Genomic DNA, 20,449 nt, shown 5'->3' on the forward strand with positions numbered 1-20,449 from the left:
AACATTTAGAAAAACATTCCTTAGCCAGGTGTGTGGTGGTGCACGCCTTTAATCCCAACACTGGGGAAGCTGAGGTGGGAGGATTGCTGTGAGTCCAAGGCCAGCCTGAGACTACCTAGAGAACTGCAGGTCAGCCTGGGCTAGAGTGAGACTCTACCTTGAAAAACAAAAACAAACAAAAAAAAAACCTTTAGTTTCCTTTGAAAAACCCCACACTTTTACAATACACAAACACATTATTTAGAGCCTCATGTCTCTAATAATAGTAGGTCCTCTTGGCAGTCTCGACTTGTGAGCCATCTTCATCTAAGAAATTGTTATGAAAACTGGTGTATGTAGGTTTATATAATTTGCTGATAATAAATCATACAAAAATTTATCATAAAATAATTCTTAGCTTGATATGGTGGTACATGCCTTTAATCCCAGCACTGGGGAGGCAAAGGTAGAACTGCCCTGAGTTCAAGACAGTCCTGGGCTAGAGTGAGACACTGCTTTGAAAAAAGAAAGTAAGGGCTGGAGAGATGGCTTAGTGGTTAAGGTGCTTGCTTGCAAATCCAAAGGACCCAGGTTCAGCTCCCCAGGACCTATGTCAGCCAAATGCATAAGGTGGAGCATGCATCTAGCGTTCATTTGCAGCAGACAGAGGCCCTGATGTGCTCATTCTCTCTCTTTCCCTCCCTCTCTTTCTCAAATGAAAATAAAATATTAAAAAAGAAAAACAAAGCCAAAGAAGAAACTCCAATTCTTTGACACGCACATAATTTTGGCACATATTAAGGAGAAAAGCAAACCTGCATGACTGTGATACACTGTGCTTGCTTGTTTTTACACAAATAAATCTTTGCTGAAAATTTGATGCTGTAGGTCACATAGTGCCCTCAACATTTTTGAGAATTGCTACTTTGACCTTGAAACAGTTAAGGCTAAGGCTGTGCTTTGTATAAATACAATGTAAAAATCAGCAGAAGCATGTTTGTGGCCATTAGAGAAATTTTTAGAAATTCCGTCCTAATCCAAGAGAAAATCAATTGAAAAAAAATTTTTGAAACTCAAACAGCAATTTTTGGAATCAAACACTCTTACATAATATGATCCAAAGGTATACTCATTTGCTAATATGCTAAGGAGTTATATGAGAAAATATTAAGTCTTTGTTTCCATTACGTTTCTTTCTTAAAATATTTTTTATTCATTTGAGAGAGAGAATGGGCACACTAGAACCTCTTGCCACCGCAAACAACTCCAGCCACTTTCTTCATCTGGCTTTTATGTAGTTACTGGGAAATCAAACCCAGGCCATTAGGCTTTGTAAGCAAATGCCTTTAACCACTGAGCCACCTCTTGGGCCCTCCGTTATGTTTCTATAGAACATGAAACTCTGCATGTACAATAAAAACACTGTAATTCCTAACATGCAGCATTCCTACACAGTCCCGAACCTGAGGGGCCTGGTGTTTTGGGCAGAGCAGCACGACAGCTTGCGCAGTTCAAAGAGCCCAGGTTCTGTGTTCCGATCTAAGGCTTCAGGGAAGCCATGCAACGCGACACGGGTGAGCATGGCGTCAACAGCTTGCATCCGTCACTCGTTTCACTCTTGAATTAATTGTTGGCTGTTACGTGTTCAAAAACCTTTTACTGTTGCCAAAGTTTTTGCAATCCCCTGATTCAGTTACACAACCCCTACGGGACTGCAACCCACTTGTAAGGAGCTGTGCCATATTCCCGGTTGTTACTGTACGTCTGTCCTGAGCCTTGAAAGCCTGTGACGTCAGCAGTTCCTGGCCTTACAAATGGGAAGTTACACAGCTGTAGGCACACGTTAACATCTCAGAAATTACTAGTAAGACAGACACAGGGCTCCTCTTCAGTTAAATAGGCAAATATACTATATGCACATGCTGGGGCACACTTTTTTTGCTGTACTTATATCCATGCCATTAGAGGAAAGAAAAACTTGCTGAAGTCCTTACCTTCCAATTTATCTTCTCTCACTACTGCAACCTTGTGGCACTACAAGGAAACAGCACTTCATTACTGGTAAAGAAGTAAAACTTCAAACCTAATGTTTCCTTGCCAATAATTCAATAATTCAATTGTGCTTAGATGTGAAATCAGGAAAACAGATACTCTTAAAATATGTTACAGATTTTAAAAGTCTGACTCATTTTTAATTTGCATATTCTGCAGTTTCTAAAAGGGCTAAGGACAATGAGAATCTAAAAACCAGTGCTCCAAGGAAGTAAACAGCATCTCAACCAGCATGGAGGTTTTAGTGAATGACTAATGACCATTACTATATAATCTATGAACTAGATAAAAGTTAGATCTGCTCCTTATACAACATGCCAGCATAAATTCTAAATGGATCAGAGATTTAAATGTGAACAGTGAAAATATATATGCAATAGGAAAAAACCTATGACTTCTCCTATAACCTAAGGACAAGAAGATCCTTAGTATAATTCAATATCTAGGAATAATAAAATGAATAAGTATTTGGTTAAAACAAACTTTAATGAAACTACAAAGAAAAGGAATCTGCTACCTCTGTCACAAAAGGCTAGTAAGCGCTTCTGAAAATAAAGGCAGAGTAATGAAAAGAAAGCCCTTTTAGAAAAACAGGCAAGAGGTATGAACAATATGCAGCAGAAGTCACGGAAATGGCCCTGACACATGACAAAGGCGATGGAGGGAAGCAGGTGGGACGCGCGGTGCTGCTGAGTGGAAAGCAGAGGTGATTAATACAAGAGTAAATATACATTTACCCTTTGGCCCAGCAAGCTGACTTCTAGGAATGTAGCCCTAAAACACACTGGCAAAACTTTCCAAAACCCACATACACAGAGCTTTTCACTGTGACACTACCTGTAACAGCCAAAGATTGTAAATAACTCAGCTAGGGACTGCTGAATCAACTAAGGTATGTGTACCAATGGAGCTCTATGTGGCTATAATAAGGAAAGAGGAATATTTCTGTAACTGAATAATGAGGATTTACAATTTTAAAAGCCAGGTGTGGAGGCATATGCCTTTAATCCCAGCACTCGAGAGGTAGGAGGATCACTATGAGTTTAAAACAACATAGTGAATTCTAAGTCAGCCTGGGTTAGAGCAAGATCCTACCTGGGGGGTGGGGGGAAACTTTTATCTGAGAAAGGGGGTAATATGACTATGTAAGTGTTTATACTAAAAACATTCAACAAGCTGGGCATGGTGGTGCATGCCTTTAATCCCAACACTCAGGAGGAGGAGGTAGGATAGGAGGATCCCTGTGAGTTCAAGGTCAGCCTGGACTAGAGCAAGACCCTACCTTAAAAAAAAAAAAAAAAAAAAAAAAGCCTAACCCAATGTAATAATTCTCTACAAAGGAAAGGAGGGAGCCAAGAAAAAGGGAGCAAAATGGAAAAAAATAGATTTAACGCAATTCCAATTAAAATCCCTACAGTGTTCTTCACAGACATAGAAAAAATGATCTCAAATTTCATATGGAAAGGCAGAAGGACTCGCATATCCAAACATATCCTCAGCAAAAGAAATACCTCTGGTGGCATCACCATACCCGATATAAAGTTATACTACAAAGCCATAGTAATAAAAACAGCATGGTACTGGAATAAAAACAGGAGTATAGACCAATGGAATAGACTTGAGGACCCGGATTTTGGACCAAGCAACTATAGCTACTTGATATTCGACAAAGGCTCAAACAATATAGACTGGAAAAAAGATAGCATCTTCAACAAATGGTGCTGGACAAACTGGATAACCACATGCAGGAAACTAAAACTTGATCCACACATTTCACCATGTACAACACTCAAATCCAAATGGATCAAAGACCTCAATATAAGACCAGAAACTCGAAAATTACTGGAAGAAAATTTAGGAAGTACTTTCCATGATACAGGAATGGAAAAAGACTTCCTGAATAAAACCCCAGTGGCTCAAGTTCTTAAACAGTCACTCAACCATTGGGATCATATGAAGCTGAAGAGTTTCTTTACAGACAAGCATATAATAAGCAAAGCCAATAGAATACCCACAGAATGGGAGAAAATATTTGCAGGTTATCCAACTGATAGAGGCCTTATCTCTAGAATTTACAAAGAACTCAAAAGTCTAAACAATAAGACAAATACCCCACTCACAAAATGGGGCACAGAGTTAAACAGGTAATTCACAGAGGAAGAGATACAAATGGCAAACACACACCTAAGAAAATGTTCATCATCCCTAATCATCAGAGAAATGCAAATTAAAACAACTATGAGATTCCACCTTACCCCAATAAGGATAGCCAACATCAAAAGGTCAAATGAAAATAAATGGTGGCGAGGATTTTGAGGAGTAGAAACACTCATCCACTGTTGGTGGGAATGTAGGATGGTTTAACCACTTTGGAAAGCAATATGGAGACTCCTGAAAAAGCTGACTATAGAAATACCAACAGACCCAGTTATACCATTACTGGGCATGTACCCTAAAACCTTCAAACCAAAAGCCAGAGAGATTTGCTCAACCATGTTTGTAGCAGCTCAATTTGTAATAGCTAAAAGCTGGAATCAACCCAGATGTCCATCATTAGAAGAATGGATAACAAAGATGTGGTATATCTACACAATGGAATTCTATACAGCAGTAAGAAAAAACGACATAAAGAAATTTGAGGAAAAATGGTTGAACCTGGAACAGATCATTCTCAGTGAACTTACCCAATCACAGAAAAAAAATCGACACATAGTCTCACTCATCTGCAACACCTAACCTGAATCTGCCCAAGATGCCTTACATACCCAGCAAGCACCTCATGGACTAGACAATAAGATGGATGGGAGGGCGGGGAGGGAATCAAAGGGTGGAAAACAGTAATCCAGACCCAAACGGCAATGGTACCATAAAATTCTACTTCCTAAAAGACAGACCAAATGGCTGAACCTTCACTAGACCCTTACAGGAAACACCTGAACCACAAGACAATGGAGAGGGTAGGATCAAGTCTGACCTAAATCTCCTACATCTTCCCTCCCTCCCTCTCCCCCTCTCCCCTCTATCTCTCTCCTCTCTAACTCTTGTATATTAGTTATCTTTTTCCTCAATTTCTTAGTGGACACTGACCTGTAACCCCCACTTCCAGCTTGGGCCTACCATCCACAATGAGCTTTTGATCAGAGAAACCTACAAGGTTTCCCAAAACAATGACAGACTTCTATCAGAGTACTTGATGACCCACCAAAGGCCAGTGGTAAGACCCTATTGCTGAAGACTCCATACGCAGCTGACGCGTAAAATGGAATGACATGGCTGGAAGCCAGGAGAGAGTCAGTCCCCAGACAGTCAGTGTGTCTAGTGCCAGAAGGCGCTACATAGGCGACTGGGGGAAATGACCAAGATCTATCCAAGCAACACATTGTTTAACCTAATTAGCAACAAATAACCGGATGTGATGCCCACACAAGTGCAATAGTGGTACACAGCCATGGTGAGGAATCAATTGCTCTTGATTTGGCTAACTGATCCACTCAGTGGTACTAGACCCTTAGCTGGAGCTGGGAAACAAGTCAGAACCATACCCAAACACAAGCCCACTCTACAATATCAAGCTACCATCAATCACGGGGTATAAGAGGGCCTACACCTATCAAACTGTCTATCAAAAAAGTAAGTGTTATTTCAATTTTCCAGGTGCTAACTTACTCTCCCCGTTGGAGAATCTGCTTCTCTTTTCCAGATAGATGCAGATCCTAAGAAGAGAGCTATCCCAACATACCTCAAAAGGGGCCCAACTGAAACTAAGGACAACTGGCGAAATAAGCAAGGGTGATGTTTTCCTGTGAACCGGATACCAGCACAAAGGGGAAGGAGATCGACACAGAGAAAAATCAACTCCTACCAAACCAGAGAGCCAAAGCCTCAGAGGCCCCCAACACCTCAGCACTGAAGCAGACCAAAAATGAACCCAACATGGCTCAGGGAAATCTTGCGGAAGAGGGGGCGGAAAGAATGTCAGAGTTACATGTTGGGTCATGATTTGCAGAGACATTTATCATACCAATAACTGGGGGCTAACTCCACAATGCACGACCCATTTTCATTAACAAGGAGGGTCTAATGGGAGGGGGTAGAACACAGATGAGCCTAAATAATGGTACCAAACTGTCTGTATTTACTGAAAAGAAAACTAATAAATTAAATTTTAAAAAAAAAAGCCTAACCCAATGTAATAATTCTCTACAAAGGAAAGGAGGGAGCCAAGAAAATGGGAGCAAAATGGAAAAAAATCCCTGAATTTAGGTAAATACTGAATTGGTAAATTACCATGATGAGGAATTATTCTGAATGATTTTACTGGTATGTATCCTACAGAAAAAGTACAATAAAATACTTACAAACCTCCTGCCCCAGCTTCCCAAGGGCTGGGATTATGCGTGTGAAACACCATACCAGGCTCCAAGCAAGTTATTCTGTTTTGTTTCAGTACTAGGGGTCAAACCTAGGGTCTTACACATGCTAGACACGTGTTCTATCAACGAGCTACACCCCTTCAGAAAAAGTTTTTCGTTAAGTCTGAGTTAAGAATACTTATAGCTGGGCATGGTGGTGCACGCCTTTAATCCCAGCACTTGGGAAGCAGAAGTAGGAGGATCGTTGTGAGTTCAAGGCCACCCTGAGACTACATAGTGAATTCCAGGTTGGCCTGGACTACAGTGAGACTTGAAAACCCAAAATTAAATAAATAAATAAGTTTTTTAAAAAAAGAATACTCATGTTTCTCATGTTTTCTCTTAAAACAGAGCCATTCTAAGAAAGGTCACATTCTGTAAAACTGTACAATAAAATGTACAGAGTTTATGAGAAAAAGAACATTAGGAACTAACCATTCAAATACTATGCAGAAGAGCCCTAGAAACAGTAATGCCCAGGCCTAAGAGAAGGTCTGGACAGCCAGACAGTTCAGTGTGGCTAAGTGCTGCTTTAGGATCTTGGGAATGGAAACTGGAAATGGCAGCCTGAGGATTCAAGACAATGCAAATGACAGCAGAGCTCCTGCCAGGATGTGCCTAAGAGCGGGTCCACAAGCATCCGGCCTGACAAAGGCAAGTTCTTGAGCTTTTGTTGGTTTATTAATTCTGAAGGCTTTTTTCATTTGTTTTGTTTTGTTTTGTTTGAGACACAGCCTTGCTATACAGACCAGATTTTCCTCAAAATTATGACTTTCCGGACTTAGCCTCCCAAGTGCAAAAATTATAGGCATGTATGACTGGTTTCAATAAAAGTTCTCCTCAACCCCTGTGTGTATGCATGTTTATATGTGTGAGTGTGGGCACATGTGTACCATGGTGTGCACATGGAGGTCAGATTGAACTTTCTGGGATCAGTCCTTGCCTTCCATCTTGTTTGGAGGTAAGGCCTCTTGTTTTTTGTTGCTGTTCACCCTGGCTATGTTCCTCAGGCTAGCTGACATGCAAGTTTTGGGAAAATGTTCTGGTCTGCTTCCCATCTTGCTATCAGCAGCATGCAAGGGTTACAGAAGTCCCGCACCTTCTGGTTTGTATATGGGGCTTAGGGTTTTGAACTCAAATACTCAAAAGCTTGCATGGCAAGTACTTTATCCACTGAGCTTCTTCCCAGCGCAATAAGATTAGAAAAAAGATTTTGCTTCCTGTGTACTGCTAAACATATTTTATATAAGAATCATGATTATTGGAAAAATAAAAAATTATCTTAAAAATCTCCATTAAGTCTACACTGTTTTTCTTTTTCCTTGAAAACACTTAAAATGAAATTATCAGAATAATACATATTATTATGCTTAATAAGTTGCCCTTGCTGAAGAGAATGCTATTCAAATAAAGTAAGAGCTAGCATTCACACTCAATGATTCCCTCCTCAGTGGGGTTGCCCGTATTCCCCACCCCTCTTTTTATTTTTAAGTTTAGAAAGATTTTATTACATAGAGCTTGAGAGAAGGAAAGAATACATAACTGTATAGCAGGAGGGAGCTCCCAGAAGTAGGAAATATCATCTAGAAACCCAGACTGGTAACTTTTATGGGAGTTTCAGGTATTTCTTAAAAATATTATTTATGGGCTAGAGAGATGGCTTAGTGGTTAAGTGCTTACCTGTGAAGCCTAACGACCCCAGTTCAAGGCTCACCTCCCCAGGACCCACGTTAGCCAGATGCACAAGGGGGCGCACACACCTGGAATTCATTTGCAGTGGCTGGAGGCCCTGGCGCACCCATTCTCTCTCCTTCTCTCTATCTGCCACTTTCTCTGTCTGTCACTCTTAAATAAATAAATAAATAAACAAACATATACATATACATACATATATATATATATATATATATATAAAATATTTATTAGCCGGGTGTGGTGGTGCACACCTTTAATCCTAGCACTCAGGAGACAGAGTTGGAGGATCGCCAGGAGTTCAAGGTCACCCTGAGACTACATAGTGAATTCCAGGTCAGCCTGGGCTAGACTGAGACCCTACCTCAAAAAAAAAAAAAAAAATCAAATATACATATTTGAGAGGAGGGTAGAAAACAGAAAATGGGTGGTCAGGGGCTCTTGCCACTGCAAACAAACTCCAGACATGTACATCACTTTGTGTGTCTGGCTTTATGTGGGCACTGAGGAATTGAACTCAGGCTGTCAAACTTTGCAAGCAAAGGACTTTTACCACTGAGCCATCTCACTAGCTTGAATTTCAGGTATTTTGTTACAAGGTAGAAAAGTGACCAAAACAACTTCTAGAAGCTTATTATATTAGGGGAAAAAGTTCTCAGAAAGGTGTACTTAAGGGGCTGAGGAGATGACTCAAGACTTGCTTTCAAAGCCTGTGTGCCCAGGTTCAATTCCCCAGCACCACATAAAGTTGGATGCATCTAGTTTCTTTCTTATTTTTTTAAGCTGGGTGGGATGGCAATCCCCCCCCCCTTTTTGAGGCAAGCCCAGCAGATTGGCCTTTTTTTTTCAATGAGAGAGAGAATTGGCGCACCAGGGCCTCCAGCCCACCAGCCACTGCAATCAAACTCCAGACAGGTGCACTCCCTTGTGCACGTGTGCAACATTGAGCACTTGTGTCTATGTGCATCTGGCTTATGTGGTAACTGGAGAGTCAAACATGAGTCCTTAGGCTTCGCAGGCAAAGGCCTTAACCAGTAAGCCATCTCTCCAGCCCTGGATGCATCTATTTTCCCAGCAGGCCTATGACAGGGGAAGGCAGAGCCAGGAGAGTACAAAGCTCCCAGGCCGGCTAGTCTGACAGCCAATTTGATGTGTGTTCGCAACTGTCAAGAGAGTCTCTCAAAGAAAGCAGAGCAGCAGCACAGACACCTCAAAGTTGTCTTTTGACTTCTACACACCACACTCACACACACAAAGTCACAGGCTGGAGAGATGACTCAGCACTTAAGGCACTTGCCTTCAGAGCCTAACTACCCCAAGTTCGACTCCCCAGTGCCCATATAAAGCCATATGCACAAGGTGGTACATGTGCTGGAGTTCATTTGCAGTGGCTTTCTTTCAGCTGAGTGTGGTGGCGTACACCTTTAATCCCAGTACCTGGGAAGAAAGGGAAGAAGATTCTATGAGTTTGAGGCCAGCCTGAGACCTCAGAGAAAATTCCAGGTCAAGCCAGGGGTGCTGGCGTAGGCCTTTAATCCCAGCACTCGGGAGGAAGAGGTAGGATCACCATAGTTCGAGGCCACCCTGAGACTACATTGTGAATTGCAGGTCAGCATGGACTGGAATGAAACCCTACCTCAAAAAAATAAAATAAAATAAAAAAATTCCACATCAGCCTGAGGTAGAATGAGACCCTACCTCAAAACCACACCCCCAAAAAAATATTCTAAATTTTTTTAAAGCATTCCCATTCCTTTCAATTTTAATAGGTTTATTTATTTTTGGGGGGGGAGAGAAACAGAAAGAAGCAGAGAGAGAACAGGGTGTACCAGGGTCTTTAGCCACTGTAAAGGAACTTCAGACACATGCACCACCTGTGTATCTGGCTTCCATGAGTACTAGGGAACCAAACCTGTACCCTTAGGCTTTGCAAGCAAGTGACTTAACTGCTAAGCCATATCTCCAGCCCTCAAAAATTTTAAAAAAAAGCACTGAAAAAACACAATGTGAATGCATTTTCAGGACTTACCCAAGGATATCTTTAACTCATAAGACTAACTATGAAAATCACCTAATGATCCTGAAGAATCCATGTCATAATGAATTACAGAAAATCTACATTACCTTAAAACATAGCTTCACTAAACCAGATCTATGAATCCTCAAGACTTTATGAATGTTAACACATGAACTTCTCTTTCAGATTCGCAAAATGATTAGTGACCAAGACATCAACTGCAGGTTGGATAACTATCCCTAATCTAAAATCTGAAGTGCTCCAAACTCTGGAACTTTTTTTTTTTTTTTTTTTTTTTGGCTTTTCGAGTTAGTCTCACTCTAGCTCAGGCTGACCTGGAATTCACTATGTAGTCTCAGGGTGGCCTCAAACTCATGGAGGTCCTCCTACCTCTGCCTCCTGAGTGCTGGGATTAAAGGTATGCACCACCACAACCAGCTTCAAGCTCTGGAACTTTTTTTTTAATTTTTTTTCTTGTTCACTTTTATTTAGTTAGTTGTGAGCAAGAGAGAGGGAAAGAGGCAGAGAGAGAGAGAATGGGATCACCAGGGTCTCCAGTCACTGCTAATGAACTCTAGACGTGTGCGCCCTCTTGTGCATCTGGCTAACGTGGGTCCTGGGGAATCCAGCCTCGAACCAGGGTACTTAGGCTTCACAGGCAAATGTTTAACCACTAAGCCATCTCTCCAGCCCACACTCTGGAACTTTTAAAACACTAATAGTGGTGCCAAAAGTTGAAATTCTGTATCATGAAACTCATGCAAAAAATCAAAAATATTGTTTAACACTGTATCTAGGTCGTATCTATAAGGCAAATATGAAACCTAAAAGAATCTCTTGTTTAGTCTTATTAAGTGTAAATATTTCAAAATTGGAAAAAAAAAAATTCCCAAATCCTAAATACTTCTAGGTCCCAAGCATTTAAAATAAGAGATAGTCACACTCAACCTGTACTGAATATAATTCCCAAGTAAGTACTTGAAAACTAAATTGAAGATATTAACATAACTAAAGGAAGAAAAGGGAGTTAATGAAACCTATAAACATAGTCCCAGCACCTGGGGCTGCATGACAGCCGGTTTCAAAAGAATTTTAAAAAAAAAGCTCCACCAAAAACCTAGAGACAGAAAGAATGGCGTGCAGCTGCACACTTTGACAGTTGCCCACTGAAATGACACAGAGGGAATTCCAGTGGCAGGTTTATCTCTAAGAGGAAATGAAACAGGTCTGCTCGATTTTGTTTCCGATATCTAATGACACCTGGTCCCACACTTGTAACTGTCTTGATTTGTATTTCGGTCTGCCACATAGCTGGCCAACAAGGAAAGAAAATGCTGGCTTGAGAACACAGGGGTCTGATCCCACCAGTCTTGTCTCTCCTCATGAATTGCTACATTAACATTCCAGGATTTTGCTTTGTTTTTTGGCTTTTTGAGGTATGGTTTCGCTCTAGCCCAGAATGACCTGGACTTCACTATGTAGTTTCAGGGTGGCCTTGAACTCACAGCAATCTTCCTACCTCTGCCTCCCAAGTGCTGGGATTAAAGGTGTGTGCCACCACACCCCCACAATATTCCAGTTTTTACTCTCTCATGCTTAGGACTCCTGTTAAAAAACATCCCAGCTGGGGGGGGGGGGGGGAGGGAGGGTATTACCATGGGATATTTTTTATAATCATGGAAAATGTTAATAAAAATTATGAAAAGAAAAAAAATTAAAATTTAAAAACAACCCAGTCAGTAATTTGGCAAATGAAGATTCTAAACCTATGATTTCTGATAGGAAGTCAAAAAATAAAGAAAATACATTTCAGCGGCTTGCTGAAAAGAGACCTGATCCTCGGGAAGCTGCCACAGCCAGTGGTAGTGAAGCAAATGCCTTGAGAGAAGCTCCAAGAAGCTGAGAGCAGGTCAGGGGTGCCAGACTTTTGGTGGGAACCCAGAACATCTGCTACTGGAGATGGAAAAAGAGAACTCTGCAGAGCTTCCGGTGCCCCCAGCGCACGAGGAGAGGACCCTGTGGGCGGCCCTGAGCAGGACGTGGAGGCAGCTCTTTGTCGCTGAGACGATGGAAACGAAGCAGCTAGGCTGCCCCGATGGGTGAGCAGATGCCAGATGGGACTTGACTAGAACAAGATGCAGGAGAACAGAGGCGTCCCGGCCATCTCCGCGTCCTTGCATCAGCAGCACAGCTGCAGCCTTATCGCCCACCTGCCAAGACGGGTGCTCAAGATTCAAATCAAGTCAGTTAAATAGCGTTTTCCTCAATACTGAATCTTGTTTCTTCCCCATGTCACGTTATAATACTGCTTACAGCTCAAACGCATTTAAGTTCATTAGAAGACTGAGGACTTACGGAATGTCCATTCTGCATAAGACTGCCAGACACCAGATAGGTGACATGCAGCTGAGCTCCCGAATTTTCCTTCCTCTTCCTTTCAACATAATCATACAGCATCCTGTTCCAAAAGCAAAAGTAGTTCATTCATCAAGAGTTTTTACTTCATTAACTCTCAATTCATGAGTTATATAAATTTGAAACTTTCTGAACAGCAGAAATTGTGTTCAATGTATAAACAGAGTTTTGAAAAAAGGATGATCTCATCTACAGCTATACCCCAAACACTCCTGACCTCTGAAAGAAAGGTGGCCTTCAGAGGGGGGCATGAAGACTAGTCAACCTGTTTGAGCAGGCAACGTGAGCCAGTAACTAACTGGGATAAGTTGAGTAACAGACCTGCATTAAGACAGTGACAACAAGTAACATACACAAAAGAGTCATACCAAGAGTAAGCTCAAGGGTTGGGATATGGCTCAGTGGTTAAGGCACTTGCCTGCAAAACCTAACAACACAGGTTCGATTCCTCAGTACCCACAAGAAGCCAGATACCAAAGTGGCACATGCATCTGGAGTTCATTTGCAATGGCTGGAGGCCCTAGTTCTATCATTCTCTCTGTGTGTGCAAATAAATAAAATACTTTATTAAAAAAAAAGAGTAATAAGCAAGCGTGGTGACGCACGCCTTTAATCCCAGCACTTGGGAGGCAGAGGTAGGAGGATTGCCATGAGTTCGAGGCCACCCTGAGACTACATAAAGAATTCCAGGTCAAACCAGGCTAGAGTAAGACCCTACCTCAAAAAAAAAAAAAAAAAAAAAAAAAAAAAAAGTAACTCAGTCATTATCTATCTAGCTGTGGATCTAGAATTAACTTGCAAGGCCTCTTAATGTCATGAGGGATGAACCAGGAGGGGAATACTGTGTTAGCAATTCTCATCACCTGGAATTCACGATCACCCACAACCCCCCATCCTCACATAACAGCAACTATGTGTGAGCTTTTCTGGGAGATGATGACTTGAGGCTTTCAGAAGATTCTGAGTCCACAACTCTGACACATTTCAAGCTACTAGGCATGATGACAAATAACCAGCTCCGCTCTTCCAGTATTATAATCCCCACCTTCAACTGTTTCACAGCAGGGAATTTCACATCATCCAGCATCCAACATTCAGTAACCTGGCTACACACTAACTGCAGAAATGTTTTTAATAAATACTTAAGTTCATTTATTAAAAAAATATTTTTATTTATACAGCTGAAAGAGGGGGGGCAGACACAGATAATAGGCATGCCAGGGCCTCTAACCACTGCAAATGAACTCCAGATGCATGCATCACCTTGTGCATCCGGCTTAGTGGGTACTGGGAAATTGAAGCTTAAATTCATTTTCGTTGTTTGGTTTTTTGAGGTAGGGTCTTACTCTGGCCCAGGCTGACCTGGAATTTACTATGTATTCTCAGGGTGGCCTCAAACTCATAGGGATCCTACCTCTGCCTCCCCGAGTGCTAGGACTAAAGGCATGAGCCACCATGCCCAGTTTTCACTTCCATTTCTACCATCCAGCAAGTATTAGAAGTTGACTCCTCTCAATAAATTTAGTTTAACAATAAAGATGCAAATCCTTTGTCTCTTACTTTAAGAAATATTTATCGCTGGGGCATGGTGACAGTGAGGTGACACGATACGCAGGAGGCAGAGGTAGGAGGATCACCATAACCAAGAGTTCAAAGGCCACCCTGAAACTACATAGTGAATTCCAGATCAGCCTGGGCTAGAATTAAACCCTACCTTGAAAAACCCCAAAAGAAAAAATTATCAAGCTTTATATTGTCCTACTTCAAAGACAACCAGAAACTCAAAAATGCCAAGAGAAACTCACCCTCACTGTTGGTCAGTCTTTCTCAAAGAACCTCCTCCTATCTCCCATGAAACCATGCCCCAGTGAGTCTCCCACTGTCCTTCCAACTGCCTGGGCTTTATTTCCTATGCACACTTCTCTGTATCCTCCTTTCTTTAACTGCTGATGTTGTCGCCAGCCATCTTCTCACTTTATGAACTAGTGTGAAAACCATCCCAGGCTGCCGGCATCTGAGGAACATGGGATGTGCTTGGTCATTCTAGTACTGGCCTGTTTTACTCAACCCTGTGGCTTTATCCGCTCACTGACATCATCATCATCTGTTCGCACCACCTAAGCTTGGGTCGTGTATGCACAAGATGGCACACGCATGTCTGGAGTTCAATTTGCAGTGGCTAGAGGCCCTGGTGCCCCAATTCTCTCTCTCATAAATAAAACTTAAAATAAAACAAAAGAAAGCAAAAAAAAAAAAAAAAAAAAAAACCACTGTACAGAGTGGCCACTTATGGTCTATGCCTTGGAGAGAGCACAGAACACAGCAGTCAAAAGTTCCTATCCATCTAGAGCTTACACTCTAGGAAAGATAAACAGATGAATAAATACACACTCCCAGATGGTAAGCCTATGGGAGAAAAAAATCAAGTAAGTAAAAGAGGGTAGAGAGTGCTAAAGAAGTTTTTCTAGGGGCTGGAGAGATGGCTTAGTGGTTAAAGCATTTGCCTGTGAAGCCAAAGGACCCAGCTTCAATTCCCCAGGACCCATGTAAGCCAAATGCACAAGATGGCACATACGTCTGGAGCTCATATGCAGAGGCTGGAGGTCCTGATGCACCCATTCTCTCTCTCTGTCTGTCGCTCACATATAAATAAATAAAAATAAACCAAAAAAAATTTTTTTTAAACGAAAAAGTTTTTCTATCTACTCAAGGTGGAGGGCCTTGTAGTCAAGAGTTCTCGGGGACATGAAGCAGCCACGAATGTGGACATCTTGGGAAAGCATGCTAAATGGACAGTACAGCAAGTGCAAAGGTTCTAAGGCAAGAATGTCAACAAGGGGGCTGGAGATATGGCTTGGCGGCTAAGGTGCTTGCCTGTGAAGCCTAGGAGCCAGTTTTGATCACCCAGAACCCACTGGAGCTCATTTGCAGTGGATGGAGGCCCTGGTGTGCCCATTCTCTCTCTCATAAATAAAAATATAATATTAAAAAAAAAAAAAAAAAGAGCCAGCAGTGGTGGCACACACCTTTAGTCCATTGGAAGGCAGAGATAGAAGGATCGCTGTGAGTTACAGGCCAGCCTGCGATTACATAGTGAATTCCAGACCCTACCTTAAAAAAACAAAGAATCATTGTAAGTTCGAGGCTACCCTGAGACTACATAGTTAATTCCAGGACAGCCTGAGCTAGAGTGAAACCCTACCTCAAAAAACCAAAAAAAAAAAAAAAAAAAGATTTTTAAGTGATGCATTCAACCCTATTTATGTCCTCTGATGGGATATAAACATTATTTGCATCCTTACTTGTCAAAAATTCTACAACTACTTCAAAACTTGTTTTGTCCCTTTTAGACTTATTGGACCTCAATTTTATCAAGGAAAGGTGATATGGCAAAATTCAGGAAGGGAATGTCTTGGCTGTTCATCAACACTCCCTTATTAGTTTTACTTAGTTTTTCCACCTTTTACTGCCATACAGCTAATGTCAAACACTTGTTGCCTTCAATACGAAAATATTTCATTAACATCTGAATAAGAGCCTACGGAACACATGTGAAAATGTGAAGATAAAGGCTGGAGAGATGGCTTAGCACTTAAGGCATTTGCCTGCACAGCCAAAGAACCCAGGTTTAATTCCACAGGACCCATGTAAGAAAAGATGCACAAGGTAGCAAGTGCATCTGGAGTTCTTTTGCAGATCTGGAGGCTCTGGCACACCCATTCTCTCTGTCTCTAGCTGCCTCTTTCTCTCAATCTCTCTCTCAAATAAATAAATAAATAAAATATAACACTATGATGTGGGGACTGGAGGGATAGCTTAGCAGTAAAGGCATTTGTCTGCAAAGCCAAAGGACCCAGGTTCAATCACCCAGGACCCAAATAAGCCAGATGCACAAGGGGGTTCACATGTCTGGAGTTCATTTGCAGTGGCTAGAGCCCTGGCGTGCCCATTCTCTCTCCCCCTCCTTTCTTCCTGACAAATAAATAAATAAATAAATAAAGCTATGAAGATGTAAGACAACAGACATAAATATGAGCTATAAAGAGAAGTGTCTCACCTATTTAATGAGAAATAACAAAGTGATGCTAACCAGAAACCAAGGCTACAAATAAACCCAGTAAATTTATAACCACATGTTTGTATGCAAGTCCACAAATCTCCTAAAAAATAGTTGAAGGTACTAAAAATAGTATTTTCTCTTAATTTGGGGAGGGTGGCACCATTTCTAACCCAGGGCTATGTGGGAGTTGAAAACTAAAGCAAAACATTCAACAAACAAACAAAAAACTCCAATGTCATTATAATTAGTAGTAAACTTGACTTACTGTTTGGCCTGGTTAACATGAACCCCTAGTGTATAGCTCAGCCATTTGTATGTTACCTGAAAGAAAAAGTCATTTTAAGTTTTTTTTTTTTCATTTTAAGTTTTATTAAAAGGCTCCTGAGTACAGTAAGCACCAAGTGTCTGTACCTAAATATTCTTATTCCTAGGTTCTGCCTTGTAAATTATAATAGATGCCACATCTCTTTAGAAGAACCATCTATTTGTGCAAGTGTATCAATCCTACAAATACTAAGACGTTTCACAAACGGATTGATTCAAAAGAATCTAAAAGGCAAGCTGAATTTTTATTTTTTAATATTTTTTTTGTTCATTTTTTATTTATTTATTTGAGAGCAACAGACACAGAGAGAAAGACAGAGGGAGAGAGAGAATGGGCGCGCCAGGGCTTCCAGCCTCTGCAAATGAACTCCAGACGCATGCGCCCCCTTGTGCATCTGGCTAACGTGGGACCTGGGGAATCGAGCCTCGAACCGGGGTCCATAGGCTTCATAGGCGAGCGCTTAACTGCTAAGCCATCTCTCCAGCCCCCCAAGCTGAATTTTTAAAAAAAGCATTCTCTCTCTGCCTCTTTCTTTGTCTGTTGCTCTCAAATAAATAAATAAAAATAAACAAAAAAAAATTTTTAAAAAAGGACTCATTTTCCTCCCCTAGTTTTACCTAAGCCTTCCTTACACACTTGTCTTTGGGAAGCCACCACCACTAGCAACTATCTTAAAACTCAGCCAGGGGGCTGGAGAGATGGCTTAGCGGTTAAGTGCTTGCCTGTGAAACCTAAGGACCCTGGTTCGAGGCTCAATTCCCCAGGACCCACTTTAGCCAGATGCACAAGGGGGCACACGTGGCGGGAGTTTGTTTTGAGTGGCTGGAGGCCCTGGCACGCCTTTTCTTTCTTTCTTTCTTTCTTTCTTTCTTTCTTCCTTTCTTCCTTTCTTCCTTTCTTCCTTCCTCCCTCCCTCCCTCCCTCCCTTCCTTCTTTCTCTCACTCTCTTTCTCTGTGTGTGTGTGTGTGTGTGTGTGTGTGTGTGTGTATGTCTGTCGCTCTCAAATAAAGCCGGGCGTGGTGGCGCACGCCTTTAATCCCAGCACTCAGGGAGGCAGAGGTAGGAGGATCGCCGGGAGTTCGAGGCCACCTGAGACTACATAGTGAATTCCAGGTCAGCCTGGGCCAGAGTGAGACCCTATCTCAAAAAACCAAAATAAATAAATAAATAAATAAATAAAAATAAACAAAAAATTAAAATTAAAAAAAAAACTCAGCCAGAAGCTAGATTATTTGGAAACTCCTAAACTCAGTTGTAACGATACAAACATTAAAGGGCGCAGGTGGTTCGGGGATTAGGAAATGAATAAAGTGGATATATACGGTATCAGGTTATACCGGAAAAGAATGGCATCAAAACGACAACCTTCCTTGACCCAGCTCTCTCAGCCTCTTCCAGGTCTAAGCGATGAGTTTCCAATAAGTTGATAATAAGGGTTGGACAAAGGCAGTGTAGCGTGAGAGAGAGAGTGACAGACGTAGGTTCAAAAACTACCTATCCCTTACTAATTGCAAACGAAAGAGCTGCGTGAACCTGGCCCCCGGGTTTCAAATTCCTCTTTCAGGGTGACACTCCGCACCCTAGGGGGTGGTGGGAGGCGGGGGTCACGGGAGAGCCGGAGGGCACACATCCAGGCAGGCGGTCAATCACCGGTTGGCAACAGGGGGGTTCACAACGCGGGCACGTTTCACAGGCCCGGCAGACCAGCCCCCGAGAGGCGGGCCAAGTTCCCATTAATATTTAAATTTCAAGGAAGAGGAAACCGACGGGCTGGAGGGGGGAAAAAACAATTTGCCAGCACGCAGGATGCGACATAACTTCCTCCTCCCGCAGACTCGGGACTTGGGTTGCTCACTAGCTGCTAAGGGGTCCCCAAGCAACGCCGGGGGGGTGGGGTGGGGGGACACCCCCCCGCAGTGACCCGTCTCCGCCCCCCACCACCACCGCGAGGTCACCACGAACACAGAAGCCTCCAAGCTTGCCCCGGCCAGGCCCAGCCCCCACTCGCGCGCCCCGGCCCTCACGATCTTGTTCTGATCCGTCACGAACTCGTCTATATTCTCCAGGTACAGCTGGTCCGCCATGGTGCCGCAGCAGCCCGAGAGCTCCCGCCGGCGGGAAAACCACTTCGCCCACTCCCAGATCCCGGGGCTGTTTCCCACGGCAACTGAGGCGACGCGCTACGGCGGCCGAGCGGGGGCCAAACCAGTGACAGGACGGCGCAGGCGGGCGTACGCGAAGCTGGCGAGAATGCGGAAGTGAGTGAGGGGAGCCGCGTTCGTGGTCCTCCGTCCCCAGTCAGGGTCTCCCCGCTGCAGCTCATACACTGACTCAGGACCCCACAGTTCGCCTGTAGGAGCGGCAGACTTTCCACCTGTAAACTGATTTAAAATACAAACAAACAAACAAACAAACAAACAAACAAACAAGGGGGCTGGAGGGATGGCTTAGGGGTTAAGGCACGTGCCTGCAAAGTCAAAGGACCCAGGTTCGATTCCCCAGGACCCACGTTAGCCAGATGCGCCAGGGTGCGCTCGCGGGTGGACTTCGTTTGCAGCGGCTGGAAGCCCTGGCACGCCCGTTCTCTCTCGCGCTGGCTCTCCATCTCACTTTATGTCAAATAAATGAATAAAAATAAAATATTTTAAAATAAATAAATAAAATATTTAAAATCAGCCGGGTGTGGTGGTGCACGCCTTTAATCCCAGCACTGGGGAGGCAGAGGTAGGAGGATCGCTGTGAGTTCAAGGCCACCTTGGGACTACAGTGTGAATTCCAGGTCCTACAGCAAGACTCTACCTCAATTAAAAAAAAAAAAAAAAAAAGTAAAGAAAAATAAAATAAGTACGTCTTGCTTCCTGGGAGTGGAAATCATTAGCACATTTGCCTAACCTAGGCTTTCATCCCCAATGCCTGGGATACGAGCCCCATCCTTACTGGGATTTTTTGTTTGTTTGTTTGTTTGTTTGTTTGTTTTCTTATATGGCATAGAACAAACATTCACACTACAGAAGATGGTATTGGGCATAGCAAAGAAGTATTCAACCAATACAAGATTTAAACAGGGCAAACACCAAATTCTGTAGCTCCAAGTCCAGCAACTCTAGTTAAGTGACAAGTCTCCAAGTCCAATAATTCTAACCAGTGACAAATCTCTGGAGTTCCAATTCTGCCCCTCCTACTAGGCTACTCACAGTCCTGGAAAACTTCAGTGCTGGCAACTTTCCTTGGCAGCCATCCCATAGTCCTGGCATCTCCATTGAGTCTCCACTGCAATCCATGGCTCATCCTCATGGCTAAGTTGGGTCTCCATGCAGGTAATCCGACAAACCTGCTTCACACTGCCCAAGGCCATTTCCAAAATACAAAACCATGTTGTAAATTAATAACCCTCTCTTTCCTGCATTTGTTTTATTCCATAATACTAGGTAGGCTGCCAAATTATCCAAGGGGGAATAAAGCAGACTTTGAAGAGCAGGACACTCCTTCAGCATTC

The 20,449-nt window shown here is 42.6% G+C and overlaps 1 protein-coding gene across 2 annotated transcripts in view; it reads right to left on the minus strand.

Moving 5' to 3' along the window:
• Positions 1–19,127, minus strand: part of Pold3 (DNA polymerase delta 3, accessory subunit) — a 53,441-nt gene extending 34,314 nt beyond the window's left edge. The window contains exons 1-4 of one of the 2 annotated variants that reach the window (XM_004656275.2): positions 18,978–19,127; positions 16,893–16,948; positions 12,508–12,610; positions 1,974–2,013 (exon numbers count right to left, since the gene is read on the minus strand). In XM_004656275.2, the coding sequence (XP_004656332.1) occupies positions 1,974–2,013; positions 12,508–12,610; positions 16,893–16,948; positions 18,978–19,037 (259 nt within the window). In that variant the 5' untranslated portion in view covers positions 19,038–19,127. The remainder of the gene's footprint in view (positions 1–1,973; positions 2,014–12,507; positions 12,611–16,892; positions 16,949–18,977) is intronic. The other variant, XM_045146503.1, reaches the window with a different exon arrangement.
• Positions 19,128–20,449: the final 1,322 nt, after the last annotated feature.

Source organism: Jaculus jaculus, chromosome 3, assembly GCF_020740685.1.
Source record: "Jaculus jaculus isolate mJacJac1 chromosome 3, mJacJac1.mat.Y.cur, whole genome shotgun sequence".
Lineage (NCBI taxonomy): Eukaryota > Metazoa > Chordata > Mammalia > Rodentia > Dipodidae > Jaculus > Jaculus jaculus.